Here is a 21,986-nt window from a genome sequence, read left to right as displayed (position 1 = left end):
AACTGCTGATAAATATTGTTTAATCTAGGCAGTCTGAGAAAAGGAACAATATTCTCACAGCAACTATTGTCCTTCTTCGTATTAAGGGAATAAAGCTCACGTATCAGTGATTTTCTTGGCATAGTCATAGATTCCTAAATATGTATCTGTTCAGGAGCCAGTATTTAATTTTTTAATGGCTTGGATGATGGAATTGGGGGTAAAATTTCAGAACATGTAAAACTAGTAGAAAACTTTAATATCAGAAATATATAACACAATATTTAAAATAAACTTAAAGTAGCAATGAAAATCAGAATAGATTTTACAGCAAGAAATGTAACACAAATACAAAACCAGAATATACGCCTACAGACTAAGGAAAGACTGAGAAGGGAATGCCCAAGTATCACTCACTGAGCACTGTGATGGCTATGAAATGAATACTATGATGCTCTGATACGTAAATGCAGGAAAATTTACAATGACTTCGTGAAGTCTTCTCAGGGTCTTTGATTACTATATGAGCTTTAGGCCTCTTTACTAGAATGTTAAGGTAGGTGTAGACTTTTATTAAAAAAGGTTAAAGAAGACATAAATAGTTCAGAAGATCTTCAAAAATGGATGGCACAGGCAAAATGATGTCCCAAATGTACTGTATTCTGTAAGCTTGACACATTTTTTGCCCCCCCGCACCAAAAACAGAGATACGCTATAGTAAAACTGCAGAACACCAAATGCAAACAGAATCTTAAAAGTAGTACAAAGAAAAACAAGATTAACTATAAAATAATAATTGGACTCAGAGCTGACCTTTCAATTTCAATAATAGGAGCCAGGAGCCTGGAGTGATATAATTTGCTGAGAATAAATGTCAACCTACAATTATAAATATAGTAAAATTATCTTCCCAAATAAAAGCATTGACAAAAAAAGATAAAAAAAAATGAATTCATAGAAACAGAACAGATTGGTAGTTGCTAGAGGCAGGTGGGAAGGGGGTGGATGAAGACAGTTAAAAGGTACAAACTTTCAGTTGTAAGATAAATAAGTCCTGGGGATATAAGTAAGGTACAGCATGGTGACTATGGTTATGGAAGTTGCTGAGAGTAGATCTTGAAAGTGTTCATCATGAGAAAAATAATTTGTAACTATCTGAGGTGATAGAGGTCAACTAAACTTATTGTGAAATAGGCTTTGTGATTTTGTGAAAATTTTGTGAAAATCACTCAGCAATTATACACCTTAAACCGATACAGTGTTATATGTCAATTATATCTCAGTACAACTGGGAAAAAATAAGGGAAAAACGAAGATAATTCCGGAAAGATCCTCACTTGAGAATATACTTTCTGAGATTAAGATTTTAAGAGTTAGGAGAGAATGAGATTAAAAAGGACATTAAGAAAGGGCAAATATGTAAGTAATTCTAAACTAATACTGATGGTATATATTTAAGAAATCTAATTTATGGGATTTAAAAAAAAAGACAAAAACAAACACTGTATAAACTCAAGTATCCATGCCAGGAGGGGAATGAAAGCCTTCAAAGCACTGTTAAGACTATTTTTAAGGAAGAGGTGACAATATAGCCTATCTAATAAGACTTCATTATTTTGGGGCATCTCAGTGGTTCAGTCATTAAGCGTCTGCCCTTAGCTCAGGTCATGATCCCAGGGTCCTGGGACAGAACCCCGCATCGGGCTCCCTGCACAGTGGGAAGCCTGCTTCTCCCTCTCCCACTCCCCCTGCTTGTGTTTCCTCTCTCACTATCTCTCTCTCTCTGTCAAATAAATAAATAAAAATCTTTAAAAAAAAGATTTCATTATTTTAAGTATACTTATTAAGATTTCAAGAATAACTATACAAGATACAGAAATATGGTGTCTTCTAAACTAATAGAGAAGAAAATAAAAGAATAAAAACAAACCTTAATTAATTCAAAAGGAAGGTAAGACAGGAGAAAAATATATAGAATGGCTAAAATAAATCCAAATAATTTAATAATCACAGTAATGTAAAGTGACTGAATCTGTCAAATTAAAAGGTAGAAATTATCAACAAACATAAAAAAGAACAAATAAAATACACAAATTATATGTTTTTTAAAAAGACATGTCAAGGGCGCCTGGGTGGCTCAGTGGGTTGAGCCTCTGCCTTCGGCTCAGGTCATGATCTCAGGATCCTGGAATCGAGCCCCGCGTTGGGCTCCCTGTTCAGCGGGGGGCCTGCTTCTCCCTCTCTCTCTGCCTGCCTCTCTGCCTACCTGTGATCTCTCTGTCAAATAAATAAATAAAATCTTAAAAAAAAAAAAAAGACATGTCAAGATATAAGGACAGAGACTGAAAAAGATATGCCAGGCTTCTATTAATGCTATTAATGACAGCACCAACCTTCTCATTGAGAATAACCGAAAAAGCTGGACAAAATATAAAACAGTTATATCTTTTTAAAAACATCATAAAGACATTATTTGCCTCTGGTACTGTGTTGAGTGACAGTATAACAGCAATGGTGGGTAAAACTGCTGGTGCCTTAGTATGATGACAGCAGTGGCACCAAAGACCAAAGTCATTAGATTCTTCAGTTCCATATACACTCACATTAAAAAAACAAAAAATTCACTTAAGAATGCACTTGCTGAGGGGTGCCTGGGTGGCTCAGTGGGTTAAAGCCTCTGCCTTCGGCTCAGGTCATGATCCCAGGGTCCTGGGATGGAGCCCACCTCGGCTCTCTGCTCAGTGGGGAGCCTGCTTCCCTTCTTCTCTCTCTGCCTGCCTCTCTGCCTACTTGTGGCCTCTGTCTGTCAAATAAATAAATAAAATCTTAAAAAGAAAAAAAGAATGCACTTGCTGAAGAATAAAACTTACAATTTTTTAAAATTAATCTTTGAGCACACACCTTTTTAATTTTCAGTGTGATGAAACTAGAAGCATGCGTAAAGCACTTCTGAAGTACAATGGTTGTCTCGAGAAAAAGCCTTTGTGCAAGGGTTTGTGCTGCAAGGTGAACTAGTCAATTCTTTCGTGAGCTGCCATTTTTACTTGAAAGAACAATATCTAGAGAAAGCAGTTATTCAGACTTTGCTATTTGGTGGCCATTTTTCTGAAAATGAACCAAGTGAGCCTGTCACTTCAAGGGAAATAACTGGTAGTTATTTGTTGCAGAAGCATCTATGAGAACCCAGCTGTCCTCTGTTAAATCAGATATTACAGAGATTCCCGAAGAATGTGAAATACATTGTTTATTTTTCATAAAATACGTTTAACTTGTGAGTTTATTATTTTTAAATGGATTAATACTTTTAAATTTCTTAGTTTTAATTTCTACTATGGCAAATAAAGATATAACCAACATAAACAAAAGCTCTTTTAGCCCTCTCTAACTTTTCAATAACGTAAAGGGATCCTGAGAAAACAATGTTTGAGAACTGCTGCTTATAGCAATAAAAGTGCGGATGAAACAGACAATCATGATGGTTGTGTTAAAGAAGTAAGAAGAGAAAAACTCATTTAATATGATCCCAATCATATAAAGCACAAAAATGTCTAAAACTATATTGTTGGGGTGCATGGATAGCTCAGTCGGTTGGGTGTCTGCCTTCGGGTCCCTCCTATGTGGGGAGTCTGCTTCTCCTTCTTCCTCTGCCTCTCCCCCTGGCTTGTGTTCTCTCTTGCTCACTCTTTCTCTCAAATAAATAAATAAAATCTTAAAAAAAAAAAAAAGATATATATATATATCTGAGGATGCATTAAGTAGGTGGTAAAACCACAAAACAAAGCAAAGAAGTGCTTTACATAGAAGTCATGATTGTGGTTATCTTTTGGAGGAGAGGGATTATGATTAGAAAGACCTAGGAAGGGGCATTTGGGGGTATGGCAATGTTTTATTCATTGATCTATATGAGGTTTAAACTTTTATTGTTAATTTTTTATTTATATTTTAGTTGCAGTAAATTCCTGAACTAAAAAGTGCATTTTAAAAATAGGGGAAAGTTTCACCCTTACTAAAGAGTAGAAAATAAAACTAAATAGAAAATAATACAAAATATTAATAAAAATAAAGTTGGTATATTTATTTTGACAACTATATTGATTTTTAGGCAAAAACATTTCTAGAGAGCTAAGGATAGTATATAAGGGAAGAATCAATTCACTAAAAAGATTTAAGAAATGTATATTCTTATAGCAGGTAATAACAATGCTTCAAAATATATAAAACTTAAAAATAACAGAATGACAAGTAATTAACAAGTCTATCATTGTAATGTACAATTTAACATACTAATTAATATATCAAGCTGACAAAAATATTAATAATGATAGAGGTTTAAAACACATATTAACATGTTTGGTCTTATATATATAATATAACGCTGTATCCCAGTTGGAGAATACACATTCTTTTCAAACACAGATGTTGTTTTAGCCCATAAAACAAGTCTTAACACATATCAAAAACTGTATAAAAACTGGCACATTTCTGACTACAATGGAATTCGGGTAATTAAAATAATCTTTAAAAAACTTAAAAAAATCATATAGGACATTTCAAAATAAAATATACTTGACTTTGCACTATTTGTTCTTTTGAATTCTTTATATTTGTTTTCATTCCTGTGGCGAGATAATCAAGAGCTGAATATATGAGAAATATGGAAAGAATCATGGTTATTTAGAACAGAAAAGGCTATAAGGTAACTATCTTCATGGATATGAAGGAGAATGTTCAACCTTATACTGTAGCTAGAGATAATCTGACATAAGACAGGCAGAATCTACTGTAAGAGTGATTAAATTTTCTAACAGGTTTTTACAGAGGCCATAGAATCTCTCTGGAGTCAAAGTTAGGAGGGTCCCTGTTGTTCCTGAAGGAACTTTTTCCTAAAGGTAGAATCTTAGGTTATACTCAGCTCCACGTACTGCATTCACATTAGGTACTTTGGCACTCCAGGAGGTCTACAATTTCGGAAGCTAGCACATAACCACCAGTTAATTCGTAACACTGTACTAATATATTTGTCCAATATGTACATCACAGTATTCTATTTAAATTTCAGGCCAACTGAACTTTTTTCTAATTTTCAACAAATTTCTCTTGTTTGCTTGCATTTTTTTTGAAAATGATTATTCCTTTCTGAGCAAAAATTTTTTCTATTAGAGGAAAAAAAAAGCATTTTATATAATCAACTAAAACCTAAGGGAGTTGAAAAGTCATGCAATCCATTTAATAAGACTGTGGATAAAAATGACATCAAGTTACACCACTTTAAAATATGCATTTTTATATTCTGAGATGGAAAAATGTCTTCAGTTAAATAATAAAAACTTAAAAATTACCACAATAAAATGTAAAATCATATATTTACTCTACTATTAAATAAGTAAGCATAATATAAGTGAAACAGGCAATTTAAATCTGTTTCTTAATATCATTCTCTCACTCTCTGAGTGACTGCAATTTCTATATGTAACTTAAACTAGCGCTAAGTTAGTACCTATTTCCTTTTAATGATAGTACTCTGGAATGTGTATTTTTAAATACCACATAATCATCTACATGAAAATTATTTGAGTTTAAAGGAAAAATACAAAATGCCACAGTTGGAAAAATGGCTCATGCAATGACACAGGAGATTAGAAGAATAAGTAATAAAGTCACAAGTATTATTAACATTTATTAAGTTTCAGAGGGCATATGGTATTATAATCTGTGAGATTTACTTTATACATTCTTAGAAATTTTTGAAATGATTAAAAGAGGAACATTAATATTTTTAAGACAATGCCAGACTTTATTTAATGGAAAACAGTAGCGAATTTTGTAGTAAAAATTTAATGTTACTTGTAAGTTATCAAAACAATTAGTCATAAGGGTCCCATGGACTTGGCTTATTCTCTAACCTGTTCTAGGTCCATTCATTAGGACTGAAGGAAGATACCTTGGGTTTATCTTATGCTGAATCACCCTTCAATGTATGTTCAAATCTAGAAGAGAGTTAATTTTTATAGTATGGAATTTTGATCAACTCTCCAACACAGGAGACAGCACACCTACTTCAGAGTTGCACACTTATGACTATAACACTTTCAAGCAGGATACTGTGTCAGTAAACCTGAATTCAAGGGCTCCTCTCAGGGGGAGTTTCTATAATTTGAAAGATCCTTCTAAAGATCCTTGGGTAAATTAAATGAACTGCACATGTTTACATTCAAAAGGGGCCATGGCCTATTCTCTGTTGTTTAGTAGCTGGGCTAACCAACAAGCTCTGACTTTCAAGGAGGGAGGAAAGAAGAAGAAAGCTTAGCATAAGAATATCTGGAAGATATTTGCAGGAACTCTCAACTTCTTCAAGAAAAGAAGAGTCTGAAAATCATAATCCTCTTTGAGAAATAACATGATACACTGATATATTAAATGTATCAGGTATCATACCAGACTTCTGAATAGACCACAGGCAGTAGGCAGGCATCAAAAGTTTTAGAAAAATTTTGCAGAATACTAATGACTAAGAAAAGTCTTTCTATTAATATTCTCTTTATTAGGGTTGAGAAAAGACTGTATCAGATGGAGAGATCTAGGTCTTAAAATACCTGTGTTCTGCAGGAGCATAGCCTAAGAATCTGCTCCATAATTTGTATTTAACTCTTCAAATACTGCTGAAAAATATAAAGTTTTCATTATTTTACCAGAGCTTTTGGTGGTTATTCACTCAGCTTTTCCTTAGTTTAGTCTAAAGTTAAAGATACACAACAGCTCTGTAAATTTTAGTCTTCTCATAAATCTAGGAAGGAAATAGAAAATTTTGGCTTGGCTGCACCTTATTATATCCAATAAATTCCTAAACATTCTCAATAGCATATATAGCTGTATATAAAGAAATAACATTATCAAGTATAACAGGTGAGGGCTATTTACATAAAGAACATTTAAAGTATTGTACATACACTATTAGTAGGAGAATGGTATCCATAAAGTTGAAGACGCTGACATAGAGCACAAAGGGCCAAATGAAGTGTCACATTTCAGAATGAACCCAAGTATAGCAAAAGAAAAAAAGAAAAAGACGACAAAATAATCAATTAGGAAGGGCAAATCATTATGCTACATTCTATATAGAGCACACACACAATACAAGTGGGATAAATGTTAAAGATGAGTAGCAAAGTTTTTCAAATCTCATATAATTAAATATTAAAAGAATCTGTGCTTATTTCAACCATTTTCATTTTAACTTTCTGATCAACTACTGCTTTGAGTAAAACATTCCTCTGAAGTACACGGTTTTATTTAGACATGCTTCAGCAATTCTCTATGGGTTAAGGGGAAAATCTGGATATAGCAGCATGGCAGTGAAAATGGTATGAGAGATCTGGAGTGGAATCTTGTTCTGTTCTGTTAGTGCTGGGATCTTAGGCAAGTTAATGAACTTCTCTAAGATGGCTTTCTCATCTGTAAATGGTATGATACTTACCTGGCAGAAATCATGACTAAATGGGAGTAACATTTATAATGAATATAGCACAGAGTGTCTCAAGAAATGTTATGTTCCCTTCTTGCCTTCTGAAGCATATACTGTGAAGTGGCTACATGTTTTAGGTCATTTAATTCCCTAACAATCATATGTGGTCATTACTACTATTTATCCCCATTGTACAAATGAAGAAACTGAGGCACAGGCAGGGTAGAGACCTGTTCAATGTCGCCCACATGATAAATGATAGAGCTAAGATTCAGATGTTGAAAACCTGGCTCCTAAGTCTGTTATACTGTCTCTCTAATGTAATCAATGTATTTTTACTATATACTAAATTTCAATGGCTTAAGAACTCAAAAATCACATCAGTTCAGATTTGCATTATTTAAAATGTGGCAACAATTAACAATAAATTACCACCAATCATCACTATTGTTAAACATAGTAACAAATATTTGTAAAGAGCTATACTGTCTTAGAATGCTGTTTATTTAGTTCAGAGGTATACTGAAGATTATTTCTGAATAGCTTTAAGGAACAGTTTTGATAGCTAAATTATGTAAATAAATTTCAGGAGCACCAATTAAACTCTAAGATAAATACCTATGAGGTACTTTAGACCAATGACTCTAGTAAGCATTTCTTTACATATAAGCAAGTTATACAATATATTGCTTGTAAATTCTTTTTATCTGTTCTTTAAAACAAGTCTCCTTCTCCATATATTTGCTAGAGAATGTGGCACTGACCTGTATGCATATGAAATTATACAATTTAGGGTATGCTGATAGAATTTAAGTTTCATAATTCAGAAAGACTTTTGCTAATTAACCCAAGGTTAATGAGGTTTTACTATATTACTATTATGAGCTACTTGCATTAAATCAGCATTAACTTTACTTGGGCTGCAATAAAGCTCAGAGTCAAGCTTTGTGCTGACACTAATTTCTCCCAGTGTGGGTTGTCTGCTATCATTTCTCCCTTTCCTCTCTCCCTTTGTTACCTGACTTATGTATTTTAGTAAATGCTAATGATTAAAATAGTATTGTGTTTTTCTTGGAAGATCCACAAGTCCTTTCCTAGAAGTAATATAAATAAACAAATAAATAAAACAGTTTTCAACCATGCTCAAATTAAAAAAAAAAGAGAGACTTCTAGCCATTGAAACATGATCTATTCTATCACTGAGGTATATCAAAAGATTAATAAACATAGTTCAACCTCCTAAATAATATTTTATTAACAACTTGTCCATCCAGTTTAATTGATCAAAATTAAAACAATTGCTTACTCTTTCAATATGCTATCTACAGAAAATAAAATTTATGAAGTTATTTAATTCTCTAGTGTTATTTGCTAATATTCTAAAAAAATGGCATTTATGGGGCTAATTCCTAAGGGATTTATTGATTATAATTTAAAAACCATGAGACCTAAGTTAGAGAATTCATAATGCTCCTTTTAATTCCTGGCTAACATTATATCAGCTCTTTGATTTTTTAAGAGTGTCCTCCATAAGCTTTGTCAAATTAGAATATTGAGGGTGGCTCAATAAATATTAATAATTATATCACAGCCAAATATACTATGAAATAATAGGTATTTCATATTCTGATAATCTGATTTATTAATATAAATAAAAATACACCCTTCATCTATTGGAATTGAATATGGCACCATCTGCTACAGGTTTATAACCTAAGTTTTTAAAAAACCTAATACATATCCTTATAACAATGAAAATAATAAAAAAATATTGCAATGCTGAATTATTTGAATTCTAAGTAGATCAACTAAAGTACTGCACAGGGTCACTAATTTGCAAAGGAAACAGTTACATTTATATCTCAACAAAACTGAGTTTCTGCTATCCAAGTACCAGATTAAAAAATATGCTATAGTGGGTAAAAGTATAGTTTGGGAGTGGCCTAGCCATGGACTCCAATCTTGGCTTTGCCATAATTACAGATAATAAGAGAACTATTGGCAGATTAAATGAGAAAATGCATGCAAAGCATCTACTACAGTCCCTCAGAGTAAGATCTCAGAACCTGTTTGTTATTTTTATTATATAAACCTGGGATAATATGTGGGATAAACAAAAAGAAAACTGGTAGGAAAATAGACGGAAATGTTGCTTAACTCTACCTTCAGAATAAGTTGAAAACATTACTCATCTGAGAAGAGCCTATATTTCTAAGAATTCAAAAAAAACATAATATTCCTTGTTTTTGCTTCAACATTCACACGGCTATAGTGCCACTAAATTCACTCACATGTATAATTAAATCTTTGCAATTCACCTTTAAATTTTTTCATGCATAATGATCTGTGTTCATCTATTATATGATATACCCTTCAAATCTCATGGATAACAACAATATGGATGAAAATGATATAATGAGTGGGATTATGGACACAGATGTTTAATATCAATATTTGATATAATATTGATACAGATGCATAGAAATCTGAAGCAAATTTTCTACATAAGAACTTTAGAAAGTTTTCCTAAAAGGGATAGCTCCAGTTATAGACTTTAATTATTGTTTTTCAACATGAATAAAATAATTCTCAGCTAAAAAACCCACCTTAAACTACTATAAATTATTCTTACCAGCATTGCACGCTTTTCTTCATCTCCCTTTGTTTCTCTCTTTTCATTTTTTTTCCTGAATATCTCTTGAAGCTGAAAGAGAAAGTGATCAAGAATCAAATATCCAGTGAGTTTCTGGGTACCTACTTACCACTCTGTGCTAGGTACATTCTAAAAACAAATTAGCTTCATCTACGAAGAAGAGTAAAACTACTACAGATACATTTTCTGATACCATTTTTTTTTTCCTAATAAAAAGAAAACACGCACTTTGCTACTGGCAGCCTGTTGGTTCAGTTAAACATACAAAATTATAGCTTTATTTTATCTTTAAGACATAAAGACAGGGAGTCTGTGATGCACAAATAAAAGAGATGAAGCCTACTGGGGTAGAAAGAACACTGGAAGAGAATTCAGGGACTCTGGGTGTGAGCCCATCTTCTGTCACATACTAATTTTATGATGATGGGCAGGTCACACATCCCTCATGAGGCTCCAATTTACTCATATATGAAATGAGGATGCCCTCTAAGGTCCCTTTCAGGTAACTGCACACTGTGATGAAAGCATGGGCTCTGCATATAACCCCTTGGGCAAGTAACTCTAATTATCCGAGGGATTGTTTTCCATATCCGGAACATGGAAATAATTCCTTACTTTAGAGGAACATTTTTTCTTCTCCAGCTTTATGGAGGTACAATCACCAGGTCTTGTAAGAATGCTATGCAGGGTAAATATTACAGATAGTTACTCAGCACATTGCCTGTCACACAGTAACCGCTCAAGAGATGTCAGCTCTATTTTCAGTGTATTATTTACTCTTCAAAATCCCATTTTACAAATGGAAGCCGAATCCTACCTCTATCACAGCTGTCTGGGGAGTCATTGTTCTTGGCTGTATAATTTGAACAGCTATCTTAAGTCTTCATTTCATTCTCTAAGGCAATACTTGAAAGTCAAATAAAATGTTTTACCTCCCAAGATATGTAATAACACAAATACAGTACAAAGTCTGAATGATTTTGTTAACAAATACATTTATTTTCACACTTTTTCTTAGTGAAAAGAATTTTTAGCAAGGGTTATTTATAATCATTTTATAAGAAGGCACGAGAATAATTTTAGATTCTCTAGAATCTAGATCTCTAGAAGGAAGTCAGATCGACTCCACCTCCTGCTTTCAGGAATTCTTTGCTGTTTACAAACAAATATAAACAACAAACAAAAAACATCACTTATGAGGCAGCAGTACAGCCACTGCAAAGAGCAGCCTTTGTAAAAGCAGAGAAGAGAAACAAGTTCTATGTGAACATTTTTACCTCCCATCTCCAGAAACAGACAAAGGACATCTATACAGACACATTTCAGTGCACTGAGTTCCAAAAGTTGTTCTTTTAGTTGATGGGGTAGAACATGACAGTGTTGCCACAGAAAATTTATTAAAAATTATTTAGATTACTAGGCCCATTCTGAAAATCCTAAAATACAGTTTTATGCTATCAAAACAAAACTAAATTAAATGAAATCTGTTTATTTTAGAGTGTTAGGAACATATGTCTATCTTTACAGTGAAACTGAAAACTCGCACCTCCCCATCATCCTGAAAAGCACTCGAATGATGGGTCCTTCACGGTTTCAGGTTCCTGTGGTGTGGCTCAGGGACTATCCCCAGGCAAGGGCTACTTGGGTGTTAGAATAAGCCATCTGATAGATCCCAGTAATTAGTCTGCTTGGTTCCTTTTGAATACCTACTGATTATGACAAGGATTTTTGTCTCTTCCCTTTTCTACCATAGAAAAAGAATGATTTTATCATTTCTCTTCCATATTGCAGCCTCTGGGGAAAATACTAAGTTGTTTAAGAGGTTTTGAGAGGGATTTTTAATTGCTTGTTACAAAGAAAAATAGAAAATAAAATGGTTATTTATATGCCATCTCTCCTTTTAACTAGGAAATATAGGTAAATACAGAGCTGAACATAAATGTTACGGGTAGAACTTGTTACTGTAAGGATCTTTACTTTGGAGAAAAAAATTAGAATAGGCATTTTGCCACAGGTGCAGGATCCATGGGTAGAAAGAAACAGGACAATTCTGGAAGGGAGAATGGCAAGATGAATGAGCATCTGATGATGTTGCCGAACCGGCACCAAGCTACATGAGTCAGGGGAGAAAGACCGAAGGCACATACCTAACAACAATCTTAATTCTCCTCACTTTAGATCAGCCCTTGTTCAATGACCAATGAAGGGAATAGCAAAATGAGGACAAGAATGGAATATAAGGTAGTCATGAGTAGAAGAGAAAGGCAGAAAGAAAAATCACGGATCCTATCATGAGAAGGAAGGGAAGTTCCTGTGAGAAAGAGCTGTGGCTGGGGGCTGATACGATGGGGTCTGAGCATAACTGAGCATAACTGAGCACACCTCTGGGCTGCTTGTTATCCATCAGTGGAAAATATTTGACTCACTTCAAATATTCAAAAGACATGTAAACAACTACAATCATCTTTCTATAATGAATACCATTTGTATCTTTATAATATAAAAATTATTTAAAGTACATGACACTATACTTCTTTATCAAATTAAAGTGAAAGCATAAATTTTTCACTCTTCCTCCTATGTTATTCCAAATAATGCAAAAACATAAGGATATAAATAAGAAATATTTATTGATGAAGTGCAGCATATAATATACATACCACCAAAAACTCCTTTTTATCCACCATCTCATTGCCATCAGTGTCAAACATGTTGAAAGCTATTCTAAAACCTGCATGTGGCTCTGCCAGAAAGAACAGAAAAGTACTTGTGAAGTAGGAAAATGTTTTTAAAGTGCCGTTGTAAATAGTTAATTATACTCTGTACAAAAATACTTTCTTTGACCAAGAAATTAAAAGCAGCACATTACTATCAATGAAATATAATAAAAGCTATATATGTGTACATATTTCTGCTTCATGTATTAGCAAACTTAGTAACAAAACTAAAAATACACTTTACAAGTATTTGTCTGACACCAGTTGCGCAGCAGACAGTATAATTTAACTACCTTAACTTCCGAAAATTAACACTTCTTTTTGTTATCCCAAGTCTGTCAGGATTAAAAGGAAAATATCAAATCATCACACATGTTCAATACTTAGAACAAAAGAAAAAAAATAAAAATACGACACAGTAGACCAATCCTGATTCTTAGTAAAATCAGAATGGAAATGAACTATGAAAATAAATGTCAAGCACAAGAGATTACATATCGGGTTTAAACTTCCAGAAGCTTCAAAAGCAGAAATATAAAAATTAGGCTTGAATATTTCTGAATTTCCCTAAATTACAAGGACCAATTGCTTTTCTGAGAAAGAAACACTTTTACACACTATGAATGGCTTTAAGGTTCAATTCCTTTTTCCCTTCAAAAGCATAAAGAAAACCTCAACAGAAGAAAACTTGAACAGGTCCTTCAAAGAGGAGCTCAGTGCACAATGCCTTTGAGAAACTGACCCTCTCATTTTTTAAGATTTCATCCATTCATTTATTTGGGGTGGGGGGAAGCGCACGCACACACGCACACACACACACACACACACACACACACACACTCACACACAGGTGCACACGTGCACATGAGGGGTGGATGGTAGAGGGGGAGGGAAAGGGGGAATCTCAATTGGACCCCACACTGAGTGCAGCGCCTAATGCGGGACTGGATCTCAAGACCCCGAGAGATCATGACCTGAGCCCAAACCAAGAGTCAGTAGCTTAACAGACTGGTACACCTAGGTGCCCCTCTGACCCTTTCTTTTGAGATGACTGGCAAAAAGTTTTGAAAAGGGGCCTCCCACAGATACATATGGCATTATCTGCCGTAAAATCTTGAAGCTAGCAAAAGAGAAGCACATAACCCTACTTTCTTAACCAGTAATAGCTGTCTCTGAAAATAATGGAAACAGAAGCCAGTCTTCTAGGCAAGCTCATTTCTGGCATACAGTTTACGAACTGAAACTTACTTTCATTAGCATTCAGTTGAGAAAGAAATAAAAAATTTCATCATCTCTAACAACTAAGCTTTAAGCTTTAAAATGATCTTGAAAATACACAATGAAAAGAAGTCCTCACTGTTTGGAAGGGAAAATGAAATTAAAATAATAAATAGCAAAGAGGAGAGAACCATAGACAAGTAAGGCAGATTCCCTAGCCCACTTCCTGCCAGCTCTGTTTTCAACATTTCTCTTGGTTCTAATCTAAAATATACCCACAAGTTTTCAATTCAAATTCCCAGAAGTTTCTAAAATAGGTCCTGAACTCCAAAGGAAGATTCACTGCATCCAAAGATCCTACCTTATCATGTAAGCAAAACCACCATGTGTTTTTTTCCTACACTCTTACCCACACCCTGTCCCATCTCAACAAGTGGCTTTCCTAACCAGTTCTATTATATTCTCAGCTGTCACTCTGCCAGTTCAGGTATTTCAAACTCACAGTTTTGCAACCGAAGGTTTTCTATAGCTAACAATATAACTCTTTCACAAGTATCTGAGACACTCCTTGGCACTCCTCTAATTTTCATGGAGTATTTATCATTGACTAGATTTGAATCATAATGGCTTCCAGTCTGGAACAATCTCAGATGCTTGTATTACTAACTGCATAACACTTCTTGTTCTTCAGCACCAACATTTTAATTTCATTTTGAGTCCAGCAGGAAAAAAATACAAGGAAAAAGAAAGGATGATAATTTTCAAAATTTATATGCACACATGTATATCCCCCAAACTTCCTGTGACAGAATTCCAACATAACATCCTTCATTACTAAAGTCAGAATAACACAATGGCCCTCAATTCTCTGATCATAGAAATACAAGGAATTTTATGACTTGTTTCTAATGACAGAGTTTCACTGATAATTATTATTTCCAGACATCTCCACAAATCCCCACAAGCAGAAATCCCTCTAGCAATATTCTTTCATTTATTTTTTTTACTCGTTCACCAACTAGTTTTTGAGAGGCCACCATGTGCTAGACACTGTTCTTGATACAGAAATGGACAAAAAAGAGAAAATCTTTGCCATCATGGACCTTGCATTCAAGTATGGCGAGACAGACAAAAACACATAAACCAATAAACAAATACTTTCAAGTAGTTTTAAGTGCTATGAAGAAAATAAAACATGGTAAAGGGATAAAAAGGGAGAGGTAAGGGAAGGAGATATTTTAGGGAGGATAGTCAAGAAGTGTTCACATTACACATTCAAATGAAACCTAAATAATGTTTATTATCACGAGGATCTTGAGGAAAGAGCGCTGATGGCAGAGGGAGCAGAAAGTACAAATTCCTGAGGTGAGAATTCAAGGAACAGAAAAGCCAGGTGGCTGGAGCACAGTGAAAAATAGCAGGTAAGTTCCTGCATTAAATGCATTAAAATTTAACTGAAATCATTAGTAAGCCTTTCATATATTTCATAAAAATTGCTGCATATGAGAGGCAGAGAATAACAAAGCTGTTTCAGGACATACGGTGGGTATTGTGATACACTCATTAGTTAGGAGACTCATTCTTTCACACTAGTCTTAAGAAACAGGTGATTTCAACGAGTGTAGCAGGAAATTTACAAATCCCTAAATGACCTGAACTTTAGGCTTTCAAGTAAACCAAAAGGAATGATATATGATATAAAATGTATAATTTCTGAGCATTTTATTATTATACCATATGTCATAAAAACATTTATGTCTTTCATTCTTGATAGTGCTATGCTTATTAGCATTTGCTGATAACATTTAGACATGAGTTTTGCAAAATAACCGTGGATAAACCTAAAGTGATTTTCAAAATTAAGAGAATCTAAGATTTGTTTTCCAAGATTCTGATTTAAAAAGAAAACTGTATCCAAGAGTAGACTTAATGAGTACACTTACTTGTTAAAATACATAAAAGAAAAAGATACTCTGTGTAAGAAATCACACCTAGAAGAAAAATAGTATTAGTAATGCTATATATAAAATATTACTTTATCAAGCAAAATATTATTCTTACAGTAACAATAAGTAACATTAATAAGGAACTTACCATTTTAAAGAACATGCTAAGTATTGTTTTAAACAAGACTAAACTATTAAAAAAATCACAGCAAAAGAAGCAACAAAACTAATTTTAATTTGTTTCACAATGCTTCTGTAGAAACCCATGCAAAATTCCCATTAATGCTCCTAGATACACTGGCAAAGAAAGCAAAATTACATTGTTTATTTATAAATGTAACTTTAAACTTGTTGCTAGTTTGCAATGGATGAATCTAACATAAAATAAAAAGACTGAAAATGCTTAAACTGTAAAGTGCTTAATGATTTCTGTAATTGTATTTAAAAAACGAAACTGTATTTATTACTCTTCTGCTTTCAGGTTATCATTATTATTTTTGACAAAGTTAATTCTTCTATTAAATGTACTCTAAGAAGTTTTTATCTTAATTACATGGCTTTTACTTTCTGAATATTGGATCCCGGGTTCTCTGTAATCCCAGAATTGCAAAGTGGAGTTTGTTTGGAGTAAATACAAATATATATTCTATTACTCAAATTCCTGCCTTTAGCTGTAACGCCCCAAACTAGAACTAATGCTTAACTGAGTTTCCAGGTGGATCCTGAGAAAATTAAAATCAGGAATAAGACAGTAACACTTCTCCACATATCAGACAGTCCTAATGTTTAGTAAAAGGCATACGAAAATCCTTAAATAATCAGATTGTGAACCTTGAAAGTCCATTTTACCTGATGCTCTTTGAGGCTACCCTCTTTGTTATAGAACAAAGAGAAGAGGAGTCACTGTCAGGCAGTTTGTCAGAAACTTGAAGGGAACTAGCTAGAGGCCCTGAAAGCATTCCCTTCTTTTGTTTATACTACAATATTGTGACCTATAGACAGATAGTTCTGGTTGACTGCCATGAATGTTATGGGAGAAAGATTCTGGAATGGTCAATGTATATAAAAGATACAATACCTGGATTCCATAGGGGATCCCTCACAGAAAAAGAAAGAAGAAAGGAAGAAAGGAAGAAAGAGAGGGAGGGAGGGAGGGAGGGAAAGGAAAGGTTAAGAAAAGGAAAGGAAGAGGAAGAGGAAGAGGAAGGGAGTGAGGAAGAAAGAAGGGAAAAAGGGAAGTGGGATTGGGAAGTAGACTCTATGTCTCTACAATCCCATCTCACTGACTGTTGTTCTAATTGACTTGTTGGAATACACAAGATATGTTGGTTGATATAAAGAAGCTTAATAACTACTATACATCTTTTATTTGATAATTAACTCAAGATTTCCTTCAGTGAACAATTAACAGTGAGAGTACTAATTATAATTATCATGGTAGGTACTTGTCTGTAGGACCAAATGGTTTTTGAGGTGGTATAATCTACAAACAAGAACAAAGTGAAACTTATGATATAATTAATAAAAATGATCAAGGAAAAGAGAAAATAGTACTAAACACGAACTGTAGATTCTTAATGCTTTCCAATTACAAAATGGAAAACTATTAGGCTCACCTTTTAATTTAAAGGCCACCCAAGATCAAAAAGTAAAATAAAATAAAAATATGTATGCTAAGCATATAGTAATAATGTTGTGATCTTTAGAAAAAGAGAGTAAGAAAGATGTCAACTAGGTTTCTTTTGAAAATTCAATAAAAATAGTTCCAAGGGAAGTTCCTTAAAAACATTATACGTTTAGCTCCTATTATCATGATACATTACACAGTTGGCTGCTATAACTAAGTCTGAAATACCTGTTTTCATAAATGTTGCATATCAATTAATTTTTTGTAAAACTGCATAACATTTTCTTGCTGGGTAGTATTTTTAAGCAGATAAAATTCATTTGCAAATTAATCTTCAATAGCTCTCAAGATTTAGCTTTTAAAATTCCTTTGTCGCTTAAACCTATTTATAAAAAAGCAAAGCTCTCTATGACATTCTACTTTGCCTAACCTAATGGTTCTAAAACTTTTTGTGTACATGGATTGCTTCGATAATCCAATCATCATGACATAGCTCTGCACTGTCCTATAGGGAAGCTATTAGTCACATGTGGCTACTTAAGTTTAAAACAAATTAAATACAATAAAAAATTCAATTTCTTTATTACAGTAGCCACATTTCAGGTGCTTAAAAACCCACATCTGGCTAGTGGCTATTATGGGAGACAATACAGAAATAGAACATTTCCATCACTACAGATAATTCTGTGGGATAGCACTGAATAGATATTTCCCCTGAAAAACATGCAAATATGCATGTAACATAAAGATTAGGATAAGCCTAAAACCAGTGCTTCCAGATTCAACCCTTTCTTTTTTTTAATTTACTTGACAGACAGAGATCTCAAGTAGGTGGAGAGGCAGGCAGAGAGAGGAGGAGGAAGCAGGCTTCCCACTGAACAGAGAGCCTGATGTGGGGCTCAATCCCAGGACCCTGGGACCATGACCTAAGCCGAAGGCAGAGGCTTTAACCCACTGAGCCACCCAGGCGCCCCCAGATTCAACCCTTTTTATGACTACAAAGAATTTCCTTTTTCCATGCATTTATTTTTCTCAGGTTATACTTGATCCAATTTGTATTTTCCCATGAGAGGTATTAAATGAGTATTTTTAAATTCGCTAACTTATCTTTCTGAGCTTTGAGTTTTCCTGATCTTATTATCCCACCCTAAGATTTGAATGACAATCTTTATGACAACTTCCAGGAAAAAGTTTCTAAGAGCTTTAAAGATACCATGTCCCTAATTTTGCAAAGATTTTAAAACCCTAGTTATGAAAAGCAACAATGAAAGGTAAGCTGTCTACCTCTTTCAGATTCCATGTGAATCAGGTGGAAGCAATTTGAATTTCTAATTCTACTCAGATAAAATACCTGGATTATAATTATTCTTTAAAATATTTGTCTTCATGATACAGTATAATTATTTTCAAACCCAGTATCTGTTAAAATTGGTGAAAATGAAAAAGTTAATTCTTTATATAATTTCTTTAACATTTTTATTTTGTATACTCTTCTATTTGAAAATACAAAAAAAGTATATTTACAAGAAAAATTCCTTTTCAAGATTAAAGAGATTTTATTAATTAGTCCTTTCTCTAAATATGTACAAAAAGTAAAGTGTAAAAGAAAACGGAAATAAAAGCTACATAACTTGTGAGGAAATATATGAATTAACAGCTTAGATACATAGATATGGATCATATAGTAGGTTGAAAGGTGGATTTTGCAGTGAGTGTTGTTTTTAGAAGAAACATGTTCAAACTGGGTGATCAAAAGACATATCCAATAAGTTCTTCCTAGTGATTATTAAATTTTTAAAAATCTATAATCTCCTGGAAGTAAAATGGAAGGAAGAAAAATAGTTGGAGATCAATATTTTTGAAAAATGCTTTCTGTAATTAAATATAACCCTCAGGGCGCCTGGGTTGCTCAGTGGTTAAAGCCTCTGCTTTTGGCTGGGGTCATGGTCTCAGGGTCCTGGGATAGAGCCCTGCATGGGCTCTCTGCTCAGCAGGGAGCCTGCTTCCTCCTCTCTCTGCCTGCTTCTCTGCCTACTTGTGATCTCTCTCGCTGTCAAATAAATAAATAAAATCTTAAAAAAAATAATAAATAAATAAATAAATAAATAAATATAACCCTCACGACTGAATATGGTCAAAAAATAATTTTTTGTAGTCCTAAAAGTTCACTTTCTTCAAAAAATCTGAGACATGAATTATATAAATAAATAAGAAACATCTTTAATCCTGCTACCCAGAAATAATCATTAATATTTTGGTGTTTTTCTTTTCGTTTTTTTCTCTATGCACACACACATATTTAACTGTTATATTAAGTAAAAGAGAAATAACTATAAAGAGTATAAATAATATAGTGTCCATTTTAAAATACGTTAAGTACTGAAGTTAACTTACCTCTTTCTTTAAGATTACGAAAAAGCTTTGATGAGCCTTTCCAAACTGGTGGGGTTTCTGAGAGCATTTGATTTAATTCCTATAACATAAGGTATCATAACATTGATTAATAGGTATACCACTTACTTATAAAATAGATAAAATATATTTAAATGCCTTATACAAAAAATTCTCTACTGAAAAGACCTGAGACATGGCTGTATTTATTCTATTCTATACCTGTGGTTCGTTCAAACCCCAAAACCCAATATTTGTCCAACAGTCTAAATATAAAATAAATCATAAAGAAGTTATATTTAATTCAATTAGAGCTACCAAAAATTTCAAATAAATTTAGCAAGTGGAGGAATACATGTAAAATAATGAAGTTAAGACAAAACAGTGAGTTTAAGTTCAGGAACCAGTTAGGAAAGGATAGTTTCATGAAAGCGGTAAGTAAAGGTGGATTTGCTAATCAAGGTCAGAGATGATGACCTGGTTTCACATACTCTCTTTTCTGTAGCCCTCTTGGATTTAGGGAGCTTTGTGGAGGAAGTAAATGGACCGAGGATCAAACTGGGAAAGAACGAAGAATATTTTAGTAGTGACTCAAAGAGTACTGATGTCAGATGGAGTACTGGGTGATTATGACCACTGTTTGCATGCATTTTCGTTTTCTAATTTTAACTTACATATTCAGTAAAGAACACAGACTTCAATTGCTTAGTCAGCCTTTTTTTGTTTGTTTTTAAATCAAACTGCCACAGCATGTTGGGGAGCTATTTTAAAATTAAACATTTGAATCATTGTACAGCTACTAAAGGAATTTTGAATTTATTGTGCATACTGAGTTCAAAATAATTAAAAGAAAAATTATATTTTGGTTAATTGCAAAGAAAAATTATTAAAGGATTTGATGAGATAAGCTGAAATAATTTGAAATAAAAAAGTAGTCTGCTAAGTAAACACTGAAAAACACTGGAAACCACTTCTATTTCCAGACCTGATTCTTGCTACTCAAAGTGTGCTTCCCCAATAGCCCAGGCATAACCTGTAAGCCTGTTCAAAAAGCAGAATTTCAGTTCCCATCCCAGACCTACTGAACCAGAATGTGTATTTTTAACAAGAACTCTGGATGATTCCCCCCCCCACATTCCAAACCCTTACTGATATGGTTGTACCTAAAAATGTTCTGTGACATTATAAACTGTTTTTTTTTTCTTTTTTCATTACAAAGCTGAGCTGACAGGCAAATAAGGACACCCTGGATGCCAAAGACAGGAGATGTATTTTTAGAGGGTTTACGGATTCCCTGAAGACCATCTGTGAACCCTGCTTTCACTTCCTTCATAGTGCTATCTCTGCACTGCAGAGACCAGATGCCTCCAGACAGTAGTGTCTCATCAGAATAGCAGTAGCACAGAAGGAAGAATTCAGGTATGAATAATGATGAGAAACTGGAATATTTACTGCTTAAACAACAATAAACTCATAAATATTTTTGTTAGTGGAAGAGATTAAAAAGAACACTTTGCAAATATATCATATACTTTAATGTATAATGTATCCATTACATAAATATTTTCTTTCTCTATTTTAACTATTTCCAATGTATTCAACTTCATCTCTTCTAGCTTGAACGCAGCTAGAGTTTACAACTTGGGAAAAAAAAATCATAGCTACCTTTTACTGAGTGCCCTCTATGTGCCTGACACTATGTAATTTCTCATTTAATTTTAATTAATAATCCTACTTATGCATATTTTACTGAGACTTAAAGAGGATAAGAACTCACCCACGGTCACAAAACTACTAAATGGCCAGATCCTTACTGACTAAGCAGTTTATTTATCAGCTTCTTCTGGTCTGGATTATCTAATTAACACACTGATCTTTGTCTTCAGTTCACTTTAAGAAGTTTTAAATTGTATTAAAATCTGTATTTCCATTCAGACTGGCAATATCCCTCCCCATTCCCAGTGCCTAGATCTTGGTTTCTTGCACATAGTAG

General features: G+C 33.6%; 1 protein-coding gene across 1 annotated transcript in view; it reads right to left on the bottom strand.

Moving 5' to 3' along the window:
- Positions 1-21,986, bottom strand: part of LOC111144599 (mitochondrial calcium uptake family member 3) — a 125,463-nt gene that overhangs the window by 32,922 nt on the left and 70,555 nt on the right. Inside the window, exons 4-8 of the mRNA XM_022498976.1 lie at positions 19,997-20,075; positions 15,973-16,020; positions 12,755-12,837; positions 10,074-10,145; positions 6,927-6,965 (exon numbers count right to left, since the gene is read on the bottom strand). Coding sequence (XP_022354684.1) covers positions 6,927-6,965; positions 10,074-10,145; positions 12,755-12,837; positions 15,973-16,020; positions 19,997-20,075 — 321 coding nt within the window. The remainder of the gene's footprint in view (positions 1-6,926; positions 6,966-10,073; positions 10,146-12,754; positions 12,838-15,972; positions 16,021-19,996; positions 20,076-21,986) is intronic.

The sequence above is a fragment of the Enhydra lutris genome, unplaced genomic scaffold, assembly GCF_002288905.1.
Source record: "Enhydra lutris kenyoni isolate GAN:26980312 unplaced genomic scaffold, ASM228890v2 scaffoldscaffold11, whole genome shotgun sequence".
Lineage (NCBI taxonomy): Eukaryota > Metazoa > Chordata > Mammalia > Carnivora > Mustelidae > Enhydra > Enhydra lutris.
The sequence above is the reverse complement of the archived record's forward strand: the minus strand, read 5'-3'. Positions and strand labels throughout refer to the sequence as shown.